Genomic DNA, 19,570 nt, shown 5'->3' on the forward strand with positions numbered 1-19,570 from the left:
GACAAGAAAGAAAAAGAAAGGCCAGATGGTTTGTCTAAAACTTTTTTGTCATGCCAGCGTGAGGACCTGAGTTCATTCTTCACACTGTGTATATTGGTTATTTTTGTTGTTATTGCCATTAAAATACTATGGTCAAACAGCTTAAGGAAGGAAGTAATTGTTTTGAGCTCACAATTCCAGGGTAGAGTCCTTCTGAGCTAGATTCCTCATCCAGGGAACTGTGTAGATTTTTTTTTTTCTTGCATCATCTTCCCAGCCTCAGCGATCTCCTCCTCCTAATTTTTTTTGTAGCTCTCTCTTTTTTTATGACTTCCTGCTCTTTTTAAATTTATTCTTAAATAACCATGCATCATTTTTCCAGTTTCATTGTGTTGCTCTCATTCTCTCCTGTTTATTTACATATTCATGCTCTTTGGGCTTATGTGTGGGTTAATGCCACCCAAGGGTAATATTCATGTCTGTGACGACAGAGGTGATTGTAAGTACTCTCTAACAAACATCTCTGATTTGCCCACTGTAGCACAGTTCCCTGACTGCACGTGGGCAGAAACTGTTCAAGATTTCTCATTTACAGGCTGCTGCGTGATCAAACCTGAGTTGATCCTCCTGTTGGAACGTGAATTTGGGCCATGGAGGGTAGCAGATACCTCAGTCTGGAACCTTCCAGGTCAGTGCATGATGGGTGATGGAAATGTCATCAGATGCCTGTCATGGTGAGATGATTTTGCCAAGTTGTACCCAGAGCCAAACTTGAATGTGGTTGACCTTATAGATTAGATATGGCCTGAAGACGCTTCTCCACTTAAAACCATCTCCATGTTTTGTTGCTCAAGTATATTTTGTATAGACTTAGTCTCTTATTTGAGGCTAAGTTTAGCTGGCAGATACATGATTTTATATTGTTTTTCCTGGCATTTTTTTTTCATGTCTTATCATGTTCTTAGGGAGTTGAAAGGAAGTATCTATTTGCCCATCTTACTTACAGTTTCTATTGCTGTGATAAAACGGATGACCAAAAACAAAATCTAAAAGAAAGTGTTTACTTGAGTTTATGGTTTTGGAGGTGACAGTACATGACAGTGGAACAAAGGCACGGCAGTAGAAACAACTGTGTACTCCCATCTCAAACTCTAAGTAGGTGGCAGAGAAGCACACTGCAAATGATAGCAGTCCTTTGAAGCCTCAAAGTCTGCCTCAAGTGACACACCTCTTCCATCAAGGCCACACTTCCTAGTCCTTCCAAAGCAGTTGTACCAAATTTAGACCAAACATTCCAATACGAGCCTATGGCAGGCCATTGGCAGCCACGCAAATGTGCTATGCCTCATTAGCCCAAAGAAAGATTCCATTCATTCCATATGGTAAAGAAGTGAGCTTTTTAATGTCACTTGGAGTACAAAGATGGCTTTGAGACAGTTGTATCACCCCAAATCTCAACCCTAGTTCATTCTTACCTCTTTATGTCACATGAAGTTGTGCAGAGGGGAGGGGCGGTCCTCACTGAAATTTCAGTTAGCTGCTCCACTGGGAAAGTCAGAGTGGCTAGGCTGCCTTACCCAGTCTTCACCAGGTACATCAGTCAGCATTCTAGCACGGGATTTGGGTAGGGAGAGTACATGTGCCCCAACATCAAGCTAACAAACTATTGACAATTATGGCTTTTGAGGAAGTTCAGTCAGTTTTCTTTTGGGTTGTGGCTCCTGACAGGTGGATCATGCTGTAGTAGATGGCCCCACAGACACCCATGGGTATATAAACAGCATATATTACAGGCAGTGGGTTAGATAGGGGGTGGAGAGAAGAATAGAGGTGAGTGGGATAGATGTAGAGAAGTTTGGGGGAGAAGTAGCAGTGAGTATGGTCAAAGTGAATTGTATACATATATGAAATTCCCAAAGAATTAATACGTGTGTGTGTGTGTGTGGTTGTTTTTCTACTCTGTAATCTGAGAATTGCATACCCGTATACAAAGTATTTTGATCATGCCAGCATTTAGCTCCTCCCAGACTCTCCTATATCCCCTTTTCAACTTAGTGTCCTCTTCATAGCCCACCAAATCCAGTCAGTGCCCTGCATATGTGAATGTGTAGGACCATAGACTAGAGCATGGACACTCCACCAGGGGCTACTTCACTGAAGAACGCTGGCTTCATCAGGCTTCCGCTGTTAAAGCTCCTCAGATAGGAATGGGAATTTCTGAGGCCCTCCCCATTCACGACAGAACTTTTACTTCTTCGATCCTGTGTAAGTCCTCTGTAGGTAATCCCAGCTGTTGTGACTTCGTGAATCTACTTAGTGCTGCCAGAAGATGCCTGTATGTAAGACCATCTACCGGGGCTTAGGCAGGGTTCAGGAGCTTCATCTCTAAAGGAAAGAGACTCTCCCTCTCTTAGCAGGCATTCACTGTTAGTCACTACTCAGGGATGGAACTTTGTAACCACCTCCCCCATCCATGGTGGGACTTTGTCTGGCTTGATTTTAGCTCACTCCTGTGCATGCTGACAGTCTCTTTGAGTTCTTGGGTTTTTTGCTTGTTTGTTTGTTTTTTTTGGTTTCTTAACCAAACAAAATTCGTACATCAGTGCTTATGAATCAAAACATTTATTATTTTTCTATCTGAATGAATATTTGATTGCGTGTATATGTATATTTGTATATAGGACATGTTTCTGCTGTCCTCCACCCCAATTTTTTCATGTTTCTGGATTATTTTAAAATAGCCAGATGTTTTTCCTCTCTGTACCTGGCCCATTTTCTATGAGGTCTTTCTGCATTTTACTAACTTCGTTGAGCTAGTTGACCTAGTTCCCTTGCAGATTTTCTGGGTGCCAATCTGTTGTTTTATTTGGGTTTGTCTTTTTGTTTTGCTTTGTTGTTGTTGTTGTTTTGATGACCTCATTTTATTCAGTGGCCTTAAAATGTGTGGTTTTTTAAAATGTCATTGTGTTATCTTTTATTTTTCTCTTCTGTGTACTTAAATTTAGAACAGTCATTATTTTATACTGTCGTGCAGCTTAATATGATTTGAAAATAATCCCCCATTCAGTAAACGACGTGAATATAAATCTTGTCTCCAAAGAGCTTGAAAACCACCCATCTAAGCCGAGTTCCTGGACAGACCTGCTGCCTTTTATCACTGGGCCTGACTTGGCACATTTGGATGAACTACTCATTTCCTTTCACAGGGTACTGCATGACCAGACCAGAATTGAACATCAAGTTACAGCATGGATTTGAGCCGTGGAATGGCTCAGAAGCCTCACTCTGGAGCCTCCCAGGTCAGTTAGTACATGCTGTCCTAGGGATGGGAGAGGAGGAGAACTCAGCATGTATTGGTTATGCTGATTGGTCTCTTTTCACCAACTTCCACCAAACCTAGCTCAGCAGAGAACTGGTCTCATGGACAATTACTATGCAATGTACAAAACAGTTTCCTATGCCTACTCCTATCAGATCTTAAAGGAAGTACTAATACCAGTACTCCAAGCTATTAACATAATAGAAAATGAAAATCTAAATTCCTTTCACAGAGCCACTGTTAGGTTGACACCAATAGACCCAATTTAAAAAAAAAAAAGTCAATTATAAACTAATGTCCCTTATACAGATAGATGTAAACATTCTTAATAAAATACTTTACAAACCAAAATGAAGAGCACATCAGAAAGATTATCCAGCATGATCAAGTCAGCTTCACCTCAGAGATTCAGGGCTGGCTCAGCATTACAAATCAGTAACCATAATTCACATAAACAGACTAAAAGGCAGCAAACACATGATTATTTCATTAGGTGCAGAAAGGGCCTTTGACAGAATGCAGAGTCTCTTCATGGTAAAAGTCCTAGAGAAACTAGGGATACAAAGAACTTATGGCAAGTCTGTATAGCCAGTATCAGCCTAAGTAGAGAGAAACGCAAAACATTTCTCCTACAGTCTGGAACAAGACATGAGTGTCCACTCTCTACACCTGTGCGGTATAGTGCCTGAAGTCTTAGCTAGAGTAATAAGGCAGCTGAAGATGAAGGGGTGCAAACAGAGAGAGGTCAAGCAGCTGTATTTGCAGATGGTATGATCTTATTGTTCTTCCTGTTGAGGTGTGTAGTTTTAGATGTTTTTCCCAGTACACATATAGATCTTTTAAGGAATTTTTGTTGGTTAGCTGCTTTACCTAAGCGCTTATTTGTTTCCCTTTTAAATCATAGCGGATTTTCTTTGTTTGTCGATTGGGTTTTTTTTTTTTTTTAATTATTTGAGACAGGGTTTCTCTGTGTAGCCCTGGCTGTCCTGGAACTCACTCTGTAGACCAGGCTGGCCTCGAACTCAGAAATCCGCCTGCCTCTGCCTCCCAAGTGCTGGGATTAAAGGCGTGCGCCACCTCCGCCCAGTGAAGTGGATTGGGTTTCTTGTCACACTCTCTTACCGTTTTCTCTTTGTTTACTCTGTAGACAGTTCACTTTGTATTATGGAGGAATCAATACAATGACAAAGAGTTTCTTTAAAGGATTTCCATTCATTGAGAGAAAACTGAAGGATGGTTATGATGTATTCTGGTGAGATAAGAACTACAAAGAATGTTTACCTGGTGGAAAGGAAGAAACATATGTTTTTGTTTCTTTTGTTTTGTCTTGTTTCTAATCTCAGAGAAAATACTAAAGTCACCTAAATTTTTTAAGGTATTATTCATTGCTTTTAGCTGAACTTTAAGATGACAACTTTTTAAATTGAAAATAGTTTTGTTTTCTGTTTTTTGTTTTTCTCACATAATATATTCTGTTACTGTCTCCCCTCCTTGACTCCTCCCAGGTTCTCACCGCCTCCTCTCCCATCCAGATCTGCTCTCTTTCTGCCTCTCATGAGAAAACAAACAGGCTTATAAGGCATAATTAAAATAAAATAAGATAAGATAAAACAAAAACTAACACATTGGATTTGGACACGGCAAAGAAATAAAAGGAAAAGAACCCAAGAAAGGGGATAAGAATCGGAGACCCACTCATTCACACACTCAGGAATCCCATAGAACACTAAAGTGGAGGCCATAATATACACATAGGCCTGGTGCAGACCCAGGCATGTCCTGTGCATACCCCCTCAGTCTCTGTGAGTACTTATGAGCTTTGATCATGTTGATTTAGAGGACCTTGTTCTCCTAGTGTCCTGTATCCTTTGCTGTCTCTTATGCTCTTCCCACCACCACCTCCTCCTCCTCCTCCTCCTCCTGCTCCTCCTCCTCCTGTTCATCCTCCTCCTGCTCCTCCTCCTCCTCGGGGTTCTCTGAATTCTGAGTAGAGGGAGGCATCCCACTTAGCATTGTGCATTCAAGAGCTCTCATCCTCTGTAGGTCTCAGTATCTGTTCCCCTCTGCTGCAGGAAGAAGCTTCTGTAGAGATGGCCGAGCAGGGGCTGAGCTATGAGTATGGCAGAATGTCAGTAGGAGTGGCTTTACTACCTCCCCCCTCTTTAAAGTATAATAATTGGTTTTCCCATAGGTGCCTTGAGTATCTAGTCTCTGGTTCTTGTTCACCCAAGCAGTGTCTGGTATGGATTTTATCTCATGGAGTGGGACTTAAGTTAAATCAGACACTGGTTGCTCACTTCCACAAGCTTTGTGCAGCCATTGCATGGCATATTTCCCCAGCAAGACACCATTGTAGATCAAAGGACTTGTGGCTAACTTCGAGTTTGCTCTTCTCTTTTGGCAGGGTAGTCAGTATACAGAATATCGTCCTGAACCAAAGACACTTGAACATAGGGATAAAGGCTCTACAGGCACCAGTTATACCCCTCCATGTTTGAGTAGTTATGTAGGTTTTGTCTTCAGCAATAGGGACTTGCTTTCAGTTTGTGAAGAGCAACCTAGAGGCTTGACAACAGCCTGAGTTGTTCAGGAATTTCCTTGGAACCCTAGCAACTCAATTAGACATAATCCAATCTTAGTTCCTAAAGCTTCATTTTGTCACAAGAGATGGCCAGTTGGGACTCTATTTTCCTGATTATTTGGCAATTTCATCAAGAACATTTTTATATATGCACCTATTTTAGAAGATTCTACTATATTAAATTTTCATACTGTCAAATGGCTGTTAATTTTAGTTGACTTTCTCTGTATTCCATCCCTCATCCTTTTCACCCCTTCCTGTTTCCACTTAATCGTCCCATTTCAATCCCCTCCATCCCTTCATAACTATCAATTCTGTTTCTTTTACCTTACAAAACCTATCTGTGCCCCTTAATCCCTTACACTATACCTAATCTCTGGTTCTACAGATTGCAGCTTGACTATTGATTTAATAGCTAATAATAGAAGTGAAAAGAAGTGAAAGCACACCTTATTTGTCTTTATAGATCTGGGATACCTTACTCAGGTTTCTTTTTCTTTCTTTTTTATTCATTATTTTTATTAATCATTCCATTCATTTACATCTCAAATGATATCCCCCTTCCCAGGGACTAGACTACCAACCAAGGAGTATACAAGGAGGGATCCATGGCTCCAGATACATATGAAACAGAGGATGGCCTTGACATCATTGGGAGGGGAAGCCCTTGGTCCTGTGCAGATTTATTTTTCTAATGCCATCTATTTACCTACAAATTTCATGATGCCTTTTTTTTTTTAACAGCTGAGTGATTCTCCAGTGTGTAAATGTATTACATTTGTTTTATCCATTCTTCTCTTGAAGGACATCTAGATTGTTTACCATTTTTAGCTATTATGAATAGAGTAGCAATGAACATGGTCTCTGTGAGAGGATAAAGTATCTGTTGGGTATATGACCAAGAGTGGTGTAGCTGATTTTTATGGTAGACAGATTCCCATCTTCCTGTGATCTACCGTACTAATTTCCATCAGTAACAGAGAAGTGCTTTCCTTGCTCCACATCCTCACCAGCTCCACATCCTCACCAGCTCCACATCCTCACCAGCTCCACATCCTCACCAGCTCCACATCCTCACCAGCATGGGCTATCTGCTCCACATCCTCACCAGCATGGGCTATCACTTGTGTACTATCTTAGCCATTGTGACAGGTGTGAGATAAAATCCCAAAGTATTAGTTTTGATTTACATTTGCCTGAAAACTAAGGATATTGAACAGTTATCTAAATGTTTCCCAGCCATTTGAGTTTCCTCTATTGAGAGTTCTTAGTTTAGATTTGTTCCCTGTTTTTCTGATTCAGTTATTTGGTTCCTTGATCTCTAGTTTTTTGAGTTCTTTATATGTTTTGGCTGTTAACTCTTTATCAGATATGTAGTTGGTGAAAACCTTTTTCCATTCTGTAGGCTGCCACTTTTTCCAAATGCCACTTTGTCATATAGAAGCTTCTCACTTTTATGAGATCCCATTAACTGTTGATCTTAGAGCCTGCTCAGAAACTCTTTTCCTGTGTCAGTGGGTTCAAGGCTATTCCCAACTTTCTCTTCTATCAGGTTCAGTGTATCTGGTTTTATGTTGACATCTTTGATCTACAGGGTAATAAGTATTGATCTATTTGGATTCTTCTACATGTAGCCATCCAGTTCGACAAACACCATTTGTTGAAGATACTTTCTTCCACTTTGTGTTTCTGGCCTCCCTATCAAAAAGCAGGTGTCAATAGATACAAGGATTTCTGTATGAGTCTTCAATTTGAGTCCACTGATCAGTGTTTCTGTTTATGTGCCAATTAAATGCGGTTTTTGTTACCGTATCTCAGTAGTGAATCTTGAAACTGGCAATGGTGGTACCATCTGCATTTCTCTTATTATTCGAGGTTGTTTTAAGTATCCTTGTTTTTTTGTGTCTCCATATGAAGCTGAAAATTGTCCCTTCCACATCTGTGAAAACTTGTGTTGGAATTTTGAGGGAAATTCCATTGAATCTGTGGATTTAGTAGCATGGCCATTTTTACTATACTAATCTTGCATAACCAGGAACATAGGAAGTCATCCAATATTCTGATACCTTCTTCAGTTTCTCTGTTGAATGTCTTAAAGTTTTTATCATATAGGTCTTTCATTTGCTTGGTTTGAGTTATTGCAAGATGGTGTCTATTACTCTTAGGAAGGGTGTTGTTTCTCTGATTTCTTTCTCAGTCTGTTTTCTCATATGGGAGAGCTACTGATTTTTGTGAGTTCATTTTGTATTCAGCTACTTGATGAAAGTGTTCATGAGCTATAGAAGTCTCTCAGTAGAATTTTTAGGGTCACTTATGTGTAATATTATAACATCTCTAAATAAGGATGCTTAGAGATTCTTTCCATTTTTTTTCTTGATCTTCAGTTGTCTTATTGCCCCAGCTAAGATGTCGAGTACTATATTGAATAGGTGGGTAGAAGATGGACAATATTGTCTTATTCCTGATTTCAGTGGAATCAGCTTTCAGTTTCTCTTCATTTAATTTGATATTGGCAAGATGTTTGCTGTAAACTCTTTTTTATATGAAATTATGTCACTTGTATACTTAATCTCTTTCAGGACTTTATCATGACTGATTGTGTTTTGTCAAAGGCCTTTTCTGCCTCTTTTGCTTTTTATCTTTCAGTCTGTATATATTGTGAATTCCATTTATTGATTTATATATGTTAAACTATCCCTGCATCCCTGGGATGAAGCCTGCTTGAGCAGTGTAGATGAACTTTTTGATGTGTTTTTTGATTTATTTGCAATTTCCCATTTATGTTTATGAGAGAAATTCATCTTTTGGGAGACTTTATGTGGTGGCAGGATAACTATGGCTCTGTAAAACAAGGGGGGACAAAGTTCCTTCTGTTTCAATTTTGTGAAGTAATTTGAGGACTATTGACATTAACTCTTTGAAAAGTCTGGTAGAATTCTGCACTAAAACTCTCTGACCCTGGGCTTTTGATTGTTTTTGTTTTTGTTAGTTTATTTGTTTTTGTTTTTTTTTCTATGGCAAACTTTTAATAACTGTTTTGATTTCATTAGGGGTTATAAATCTGCTTAAGTTGCTTATCTGATCTTGATTTAACTTTGGAAAGTGGCATATATTGAGAAAATTATCAATTTCCTTTTTATTTTCCAATTTTGTAGAGTACTGTTTTTAAAATATATCCTTACGCTTCTTGGATTTTCTTGGTGTCTGTTGTTATATACTTACACATTTTATCAATATATTATCTATGTTTCATTGACTCTTTGTATTGTTTTCTTTTTTGTTTTTATTTTATTGATTTCAGCTCTGAGTTTTATTATTTCTTGTCATCTACTCCTTTTGGGTGTGATTGTTTTTTCTCTTTGTTCTAGAGTTTTCTGGTCTGCTGTTAAGTTGCTAGTATAAGATCTCCTCAATTTTTTTTCTTAAATGTAGGTGTTTAGGGTATGAAATTGGCTCTGAAAATCATGTTCATTATGTTCTATAGGTTTTGGTAAGTTGTGTTTTCATTTTCATTCAATTCTAGAAGATCTTTGATTTTTGTCTTGACCCACATTTTATTAAGTAGTGAGTTGTTCAATTTCTACGAGTTTGTAAATTTCCTGTTTGTTTCTGCTGTTGTTGATATCTTGTTAGAATCCATGGTGGTCAGATAGGAGACAGGGTGTTATTTCAGTTTTCAACTATGTGTTGAGACTTGCTTTGTATCAGAGTATTTGGCCAATTTTGTAGAAAGTTCTGTGAGGTTCTAAGAAGGGGTGTGTGTGTGTGTGTGTGTGTGTTTGGTTTAAGCTGTAGTGGTGTGTCTTTTATGAACATGGGTGTCCTTGTGTTTAGTGTAAAGTTGTTAAGAATTGAAACGTTGTCCTCTTAGTGGATTGTTCCTTTGCTGTGCATGTTGCATCCTTCTCCATTTCTGCTTGTCATGGCCAGAAGCTTATTAAAATAGTTATACTAGATTGCTTCTTAGGTCCATTTGCCTGAAATATCTTTTTCAAACCCTTTTACCCTGAGGTAATATCTATCTTTGTGTTTTCTTTGATGTTGCAGACAGATGGAACCTGTTTTCAAATACAGTATCTTAGTCTTCATATTTTCATTGGAGAATTAAGACCATTGATATTGAAAGTTATCATTGAGTAGTAATTGTGGATTCCTGTTTCATTATTGTTATTATTATTATTATTATTATTATTATTATTATTATTTGTTATTGTTGATGGTGGTGGTGGTGGTGTGTGTGTGTGTATGTGTATACATGTGTGCATGTTTTTCTTCTTTTGACTTTGCTGATCTGGAACTATTTATTCCCTGTCTCCTTGTGTGTAGTTTATCTCTTATCAGAGTTTTTCTACTAGTACCTTTTGCAAGGCTGGATTTGTAAATAGATACTGTTTAAATTTGATTTTCTCCATCTATGGTGACAGAAAGTTTTTCTGGGTATAGTAGTCTGTGCTGGCATCTGTGGTCTCTTGGAGTCTGTAACACATCTGCCCAGGCACTTATGGCTTTTGCAGTCTCCATGAAAAAGTTAGATGTAATTCTAATAGGTCTGCCTTTATATGCTATGTCATTGTAGCCCTTTGCAGTTTTTAATATTCTTTCTTTGTTCTTTATGTCTATTGTTTTGATTATTATGTGCTGAGGGCACTTCTTTTCTGGTCCAGTTCTGCTTCTTGTACTTTGACCAGCATCTCCTTCCTTAGGTTAGGGAAATATTTTCTATAATATACTTGAAAATATTTTCTGTGCCTTTGACCTGTGATTTCTTCTTCTTCCTCTATTCCAATTATTCTTAAATGTGTTCATAGTGCCCCAAAATTGCCTAGATGTTTTGTTCCTGGTTTTTGTTGATGTTGTTGTTTGTATTGATTTGATATTTTAGATTTAACACTTTCTTTGACTAGCATATCCATTCCTTCTGTCATTTATTCAGTGCCTGAAATTTTCTCTTCTATCTTTTATATTCTATCAGTGATGCTTGACTCTGAGATTCCTGTTCAAGAGCCTAGAATTTTCATTTCTAGAGTTCCCTCAGTTTTGATTTCTTCTATTGATTCTGTTTCCACTTTCAAAACTTTAAATAGTTTTATCTCCCTCTACTTTTTTGTATGTGTGTGTTTTCATGGATTTTAAAAATAGATTTGTAGATATACACTTTAAGGACCTCTGTGATATTCACAAAGTCTATTTTAAGGTTGTTTTCTTGTTCTTCAGCTATGCTGGAACACTCAGGACCTGCCTGAGTAAGCTTGCTGGGCTGTAGTAGAGACATATTATCCCATATTATCCTGGTTGTTATTGATTGTGTGTTTACTCTGTCCTGTGGACATAGGGTATATGGTGTTTTGGAAGATTGTTATTCTAATTGCTAATATCTGGTCTTGTCTGTCTTGGGCAGGTGCTGTAGGAGTGTGTTGGCTTTGTGTTGCCTGGTAGGAAATTCTGCTGGAATCCTGATGGTTGTGGCCATCTGGGTTTTAGGGAAAATGTGTTTCTAGGTATTGGGAGCTGAAACTTAGGAATGGGGATGGGCTTGGAAGAGAAGGAGGGATCCACAGGTGGGAGAAAAGCAGGGTATCACACCAGGATTGGCTTAGTCCTCTGGGAATGTGGGCAGAGATTAAGAAGAGGCCACATCAAAAGGTCTACTATAGAGCCAGGGATGAGCCTGGTGGATTGGACCTGGAGGAGTCTGGGAAGAAGTGAAGTTTCACTGTTACCATTAGATGTGGCTGTGCCAACAGGTCACACCTCTTTTCCTTAAAGTGTGAAATACAGTGTTCGGGTATGCCTGATACTGACTCTGCTTGGCAGGCTAGGCTTGGAGAAGAAAATTGATTGCGTTTGCCCAATATCTTGCTGTGCCTTCTAGTCTTGGGTCCTGAAAAATAAGATGCAGTCACAAGAAAAGGCCAAGGACACATTGACATTGTGAGAAACGGCCGAATGATGAAGTTATGGAAACTGCAGGTTCAGATGCCAGATCACTGAGAATCATAAGCAACAGGGAATTTGTGATATGAAAGATTTAGTGGGTTCATTATGTGTGAGAAGTGAGCCCAGGGCTTGCTCATAGTTTTCAGAATAGGAAACTGAGCCCATCATGGGCGATTTGTTTGGCTTCCATATCCTCCTTCCAGCAACATATGCTTAAACTGCATAATCAAATATGCCCTGACTCTATATGGTCTAACAGATCTAGATTAAAGGCTGGGATTAAAGGTGTGCACCACCACTGCCCGGGCCACATATTTTTATTATATTGCTAGTGTTGTTACTCTAGAAATAAATATAGATATTTAAAAATAGTCCTGAAGAAGTTGATGCAAGTGAAAAAAATATCATAATTTTAGGAAGCCCATATAAATCCAGAAAATGAAAGCTATGCACAAAATGTAAGATATACCTAATGAAGAATTTGAAGAAAACTGCTTTCTTATTTTTTTTTCAGGAAGAAATTTTCATGAGTAAGTATTTAGTTGTGTCTCAGAACAAAGTAAATAAATTGAATTATACATGCATAACGATCCCCTCCCTAATCTTTATTCTTGCTTATAAGAGAGAATTCAACTGCACTTGCATCCTTTAAAAAAAAAAAAGTGGTGCAGACAGCCATTAGTTCACATGCCAAAGAGGTTTAGTGTAGGATAGCACTATGAGTACAGGTAATATATTAAAAAAATGGGACAAAGAACAACTAACAGGTCAAAATTGATGTGTGGAAATCTACAGTGAGAAGGAGATGGGTACTTTCTGGACCCTACTTCTTTGACCAAACATAGCAAATGCTCAAAGAAGCTGCTTATACCCTGGAATGCTTATTGTTGCAGTATTGTTGCATTAACTTATTGAAGACTATGGTATATATATATATATATATATATATATATATATATATATATATATATTCACTTATATGTACATATACATGTTTTAAAATATTCACTTGTGATACATTAACTTATATATCATAAGTGACTATTTTAAAACTTATGCCTTAAGGATACAAAGACACTACTTATATATTGAAATTACCTAAAAATAGTTTGTATAACTCATAGACATTGTTGTTTGTTATTTTGTTTGTTTTTTAATATCATTTTAGATGTCCATAATGTAAGTGTTCTGGGAAATCAAGAACCACACTTGTGGCAAGCTGAAGTCACTGGTGGCATTACATCATATGAACAAATGTTTGAAGTAGGTAAAGCTTGGTTTGCGCTATTTCACAGTTAAGGTCTGAATATTAAAGAGTGTTCTACTCACTCAGGGACTTAATCCACAGCATTGCTACACAGACTCTCCACAATGAGCCTGATAAGATGCAGGCTGGAAAAGAACCTGATAATTCTAATCTAACTGAGACCAGTGGGGTGTCTTAGTCTCCATTGTCAAAACCAAACTTTGCTATGTATTTTTACTATTTGGGGCCATTGACACCCTTCCATTAAAAGCTAATTTTATTGAGACATAAGAGGTTTCAGATGTGGAAGTCCTCTAATTAAAGTTTGGTGAATATGGAAATATCCTTTGGATAATGTAGCATTTACTGCCCAAGGCATGGCTTAAGTAAGAAAGGAAAGTTTTGAGTCCAGCGTCTATGGGAAAACATTTTGGGGCAAAACTAAACTCAGTAAAGATTACAAAATATACAAAGATATATAAACCATATGTAAGAGTTGTGAGAAAATTTTGATTAAGAAATCAGACCTTCAAAATATTGGGAAGCAGATATTGTTGATATTGGTGAGTAGTCTCATGCATTATAAAGAATGTAACAAAATCTTTTATCTCAAGGCAGAACTGCAGATTCAAGAGAAAATTCATCAAGGGGCAAAAACATATGGATATAAAGAATGTATGGAAACATTTTTTCCGAATTCACAGCACACCAGGAATCAGACATCTCAGTCATATGAGAACCCCTTTGGATGGGAGGAATGTAGAAAAGCTTTCTATTATCAATCAACCCTCACTCAACATCAAAGATTTCATATAGGTGAGAAACTCTATGACTCTCCACAGTGCTGGGAAATTTTCCCCTGGAAGTCCCAACTTGGTGTACATGAGACATTTCACACAGGCGAGAGACGCTATGAATGTGGAGAATGCAGGAAGTCTTTCCATCGGAAGGCAAACCTTATTCGACATCAGAGAAGAACACATAGCAGAGAGAAGCCGTATGAATGTATAGAATGTGGGAAAACTTTCTACTGTAAGTCAGATGTCACTCGACATCAGAGAAGAACTCACAGTAGAGAAAAACCCTACGAATGTGTAGAATGCAGTAAGACTTTCTATTGTAAGTCATACCTCATTCGACATCAGAGTAGAACTCATAGTAGAGAGAAGCCCTATGAGTGTACAGAATGTACTAAAACTTTTTACTGTAAGTCAGATCTTACTCGACATCAAACAACTCATAGTGGGGAAAAGCCTTTTGAATGTAATGAATGCTCTAAAACATTCTACTATAAATCAGACCTCGCCAATCATCAGAAAACACATACAGATGATAATCCCTATGAATGTAAAGAATGTAGAAAAACTTTCTGCTCCAAGTCAAGCCTCAATCAGCATCATAGGATTCATACAGGTGAGAAACCCTATGAATGTAATGAATGTAAGAAAAGCTTCAATTCTAAGTCAAATCTCACTGAGCACCAGAGAAGAACTCATACCAGAGAGAAGCCCTATGAATGTAGCGAATGTTGGAAATCCTTCTACTGTAGATCAGAACTTACGAACCATCAGAGGACTCATACAGTGGAGAGATACTATGAATGTAAAGAGTGTAGAAAAAATTTCTACTGTAAGTCTAACCTCAATCAACATCAAAGAACTCACACCGGAGAGAAACCGTATGAATGTAAAGACTGCAACAAAGCTTTCTATTGTAAGTCAAACCTCAATCAACATCAAAGGACTCATACAGGTGAAAAACCTTTTGCATGTAAAGACTGTAGTAAGGCTTTCTATTGTAAGTCAAGCCTTGTTAAACATCAAAAAATCCATTCAGGTGAGAAGCCATATGAGTGTGAAGAATGTAGGAAAACTTTCTTCCAAAAGTCAGACCTCACTCGACATCAGAGAACACATACAGGTGAAAAACCCTATGAGTGTAAGGACTGCAGCAAAACTTTCTATTGTAAGTCAAACCTCAATCAACATCGGAAAACTCACACACATGAAAAACCTTATGAATGTAAAGAGTGTAGGGAGACATTCTATTCTAAGTCAGAGCTTACAGAACATCAAAGAACTCATACAGATGAAAAACCATATGTGATGTTTAATATTGATTGTCAACTTGATAAGATCTGGAATCACCTGGGAGACATGCCTGTAGGCATGCCTGTGAAAGATTATCTAGATTAAGTTAGCCTTTGGAGATGTATGTGATTATCTTTATTTGGTTAATTAAAATAGGGAGACCTACCATAAATGTGTGCGGCACCAGTCCCTGGGCTGGAATTATGTATTGCATGAGAAAGGGTGGCACCATTCTGTAGACTGGAGTTCTGGACTACATGGAAGGAAGGAAGCATGGCCATTTGCTGTTTTCTGCTTCCTGTTTGGATGCCACTTGACAAAATGCCTCAAGCTCCTGCCACAAGAAATGCTCTGCCATATAGGATTAGGATTGGACATCATGTGTGAAATACTGTGAGCCACAGCAAAAAGTGACTAATAAAGTAAATTGGTTCTGAGAAGTGAGGCCACACTGCTCTGATAAACTTGACTATATGATCCTTAGGCCACTAGCAATGGCTTTCATGAGGAATATAGAAGATTTGGGACTTTGGGCTGATAAAATCTTTGAATGCTGTGCTACAGAACTTAATGGGCCACTGTGGTGGAAGTTTGTAAGTACAGACTGTGGAGGCCTGGCTAACAAAGCTTTAGAGGAGAACAAGCATTGTCAAGAGCTGGGCTAGAAACCATTTGTGTGATTCTTTGCTAACAAGAATCGGGCTTCATTCCACTTGTGATCTGAGAACTTGAATAATGATGAATATAAAGGAAAAGTACTCATTTGTTGGGTGAAGAAAATTATCAAAAACGTGTATATTCAGGCTGTGGCACAGCTCCTGGTAACCTCACTTATAAACGTTTACAATGAAAAAGTTCCATTGTGCAGAAGATAGATACAAAAATGATTAAAACTTACAGTCTATCAAAGATTAGGAAGCTAAAGCAGGCAAGGCAGGTATGGAGGAAGAGGCTCTAATTGTTAAAAGAGAAGCACCCTGATCTGCCCCAGACCATAGGAAATGTGTCCGGATTGCCCTACTACCCCTATCTAAGGTTTCAGCTTGTAAAAAAAAAAAGTGGACTTATTTGAAAGAAGAGAAGCTGAGAATACAGCTGAAGGGACTCCCTGCTCTCTGAAGACAACTCCCTAGGGAAAGTGTTTCTGTAGGGTCAGCACACTGTAAATGACAGCTTTGGTCCAAGAAGATATTTTATATTTCTAACTAGCAACAGCTCTCGGAAGCTTTGTGGATGTGATAATAGTTTCATAGGTATGAAAGATACAACACTGAAGGGGTCAGGTAGATTTGCGCCAAAGTTTCAGAAAGTAGCTGAGGCTAGGCATTGTATGTCAAAACTGGAGTCTACAGAAAGACTCTGAATGCCCCCTGCATGGACCTGTGAAGGTAAACTATGATTTGCCATGGAGACTCCAGTATATAAGTGATGCCAGGAACATGGGTTTATCTATCCACCAAGGAAAGCTAGGGCATGGAGTGGGGGCAGTTGGGCAGCAGAGATGGAAGGGTGGGGCTTCTCAAGTCCTTTAGATTCCAGGTGATTCTATTACAAGGCTCAGACCCAACGGTCATATTCCAGGAAGAGACATTGTTTTCCCTGGTGGGTTCCAGCCCTAGTTTTTTCTTTTGGGAATGGGAATGTTTATGCTTTCATGTATTGGAACCATGTAACTTTCTTTTTGATATTAAGGGGCCTCACAGAGTATTTCAGATGAAACTTGGACTTTGGATATTAAAACATTGTTGGAATTCTTGAAGACTAGGGATTTTTAATATTGTACCCGACCCACTTTACATTATGAAATGGCCACCAGCATATGGGGACAAGAAAAGAAAAGTTATGGCTCAACAGTGATAATCATGTCACGTTGGCAAGGAGTACAGTTATGGTGGCTAATATTGTCGTCAGCTTGACTGTATCTGGAATCACCTGGTAGACGGACATTTGAGAATATCTGGGAGAAATTGTCTTGAGTTAATTGGCATGAAAAGACTGACTTTAAATGTTTGTAGCCTATTCTATGGGCTGGGGTCTTAGACTGCATGTGAAAAAGAAAGATGGCTAAGAATGACTATTTCTTGTTCTGTGTTCTTGACTGTGGATGGCTCTGGACCAGCCGCCTCAAGCTCCCGTCACTGTAACTTCCTTGCCCAGATATGTTCTACCTTTGAACTGTGAGCCAATAAATCCATTGTCAATTTGCTGTGTCAGGATATTTTATAAAAATCACAGAAAAGTAAATAGCATACCCTATGAATATTTAAACATGTAGGAATGGAGGTAGAGAGCTGGCTCAGCCAGTAAGAGCATTGACTACTCTTCAAGAGGGCTTCATTTGGATTTCCAGTTTCAACATGGCTCACAACTGTAAATCTAGTTCCAAAAGCTTCCATGTGCAGTGCACCTGTGTAGTGCACATACATATATGTTGACCAAACATTTGCCCATCTAAAATGTTTTTTTTTTTTTTTAAAGCATGTTGGAAACTTTCTCATGCAAGTCAAAACCTCACTTAACATTCCAGAAATCACACACATGAAAAATCATATTAAAGAATGTGGGAATTTTTCTACCAAAATTCATATTTCACTAAGCATCAGAGAACTCATAGATGGGAAACAAAATAACTTTACTGAAGGCACTCAGTCTTTCCTTGACATCAGAGAGCACAGGTAGGTGAGAAACTTGAATGTAAAGCGAGCACAGCGTGCCTGGGAGACATCAACCCTACCCATTGCTACAGGACTGTATGCCCCGGAGGTTTTAATCTCTCTACCTTGGCAAGCACAGCATGACTAGAATGCTCCAGCTAGTTCCATTTCCCTAGTGAGCACATTGTACCTGGGAATCTGCATCCCTGCCTGTCAGTTTGCTAAGCATAGTGCTTATGGTTGGATCCATTCCTTGTTACCCAGGTGACAGTTGCACATCTTGGAGAGTCAAGCTTGTTCATTGTCTATTTGAGGGCTGCCCAGGAGGCTCCAGCCCCAGTAAACACATTGTACCTGGGAGACTGCAACCTTTCTCATTACCTGGGTGTGGATTGTATCTGCGAGAATTACCAAACTTACATTATCCCAATAAACACAGCACACCTAGGAGTTCCATCCTATCCTGTGTATATGCGTGGGAAACTCCAGCACATGCAAGTTAAGCATGCTTCGTGAGCATCCTATCAACTGCCTCATTGTACACAACACATCTCAGAAGCTCCATTCACTTGCTATCTTGGTTACCAAAGCATTCCTGAGTGGGTTTTGCCCAATTCATCAGCTCAGGAAGCCCAGGAGACCTGGAAGGGTCCAGTCTCATGTCGTTTGTATGTTATATCTGAAGACTCCAAACCATCATCCAGGTGAGGGCTATATGCCCAGGAGACTTGAGTCCCACCGTCATGTCTTTGAGTACAGTTCACACTAGAAGACTACACCTCAGCCTATGATCTTGGTAAGCATGGGTTGCCCAGGAGGGTCTATCCCGTGGCTCATTTCTTAGGCAGAGACTTTATGTCTAGGAAGCTCCAGCCCTGCTAGTCACCTCAGTGAACACGGCCTCCTCAGAAGTCACTAGTCAGGGTAACTACTTACTAGTTACCCTGGTGAGAATAGCATACTCGGGAGCATCCAGACCAACCTATCTTGGTGAGGACTGAGTGGCTAGGAGTCTCTGGCTTCATTAGTCACTGGTGAAAATAGCATGAACATGAGTCCTGTTACCTCAATGAAAACAACAGAATGCCTATGAATAGTGTAAACACTCAGAATAGGGGGTGGGGCGTTGAAATAAAGAAAAAAATGTAACCAAATGACCTAAGTCTAGATATAGAAGTCCCAATATAAAAACGCAATTTCTATGAAAAGACAAATCCCTAAGAATTATGAATTTTCCAATAATGATACCCAATGAAAGTCAATAACTTTATGTTCAAACAATTCAAATACTTTTGAAAAGTATAAGCCCAAGAAGAAATCTTAGCTGATTGAAATAAGATTAACACACTATATGTAAAAAGGAATTTAATAAGGAGATAAAAATATTGAAGAGACACTAGCTGAAATACTGAAAATTAAAAATATAAAGTCTTTCAAGAGCCTCTAACACTAAAACATCACAGGGAGGACAGACTGTCTCGAAGACCAAATGATATTAAGATAATTAGATGACTCTAAGGAAACAGTGTCTTTCAGACACAACAGAACTGATGCAAATATGAATTCAGAGAGTCTCTGACAGCACACACAAGACATACTTGTACAGGTTCAAGTCAGATGGAGTCCCAACATTGAGAAGGGTAAGTGGACACAGTAACCAAGGAGCTGTTTGTAACTGATACCAACTAGGAAAAGGGGAAATCTGTTTTCTCCAACGGAGTGACACTCCAGGGCAGGCCCCATGCCCAAGATTAGCTGGCCGAC

General features: G+C 38.9%; 1 protein-coding gene across 1 annotated transcript in view; it reads left to right on the forward strand.

Moving 5' to 3' along the window:
- LOC116075815 (zinc finger protein 883-like) overlaps positions 1-17,358 on the forward strand; it is a 21,629-nt gene extending 4,271 nt beyond the window's left edge. The window contains exons 3-6 of the mRNA XM_031349216.1: positions 575-667; positions 3,186-3,278; positions 12,985-13,079; positions 13,677-17,358. Of these exons, the coding sequence (XP_031205076.1) occupies positions 575-667; positions 3,186-3,278; positions 12,985-13,079; positions 13,677-15,257 (1,862 nt within the window). The 3' untranslated portion in view covers positions 15,258-17,358. The remainder of the gene's footprint in view (positions 1-574; positions 668-3,185; positions 3,279-12,984; positions 13,080-13,676) is intronic.
- Positions 17,359-19,570: the final 2,212 nt, after the last annotated feature.

Source organism: Mastomys coucha, unplaced genomic scaffold, assembly GCF_008632895.1.
Source record: "Mastomys coucha isolate ucsf_1 unplaced genomic scaffold, UCSF_Mcou_1 pScaffold4, whole genome shotgun sequence".
Taxonomy (NCBI): domain Eukaryota; kingdom Metazoa; phylum Chordata; class Mammalia; order Rodentia; family Muridae; genus Mastomys; species Mastomys coucha.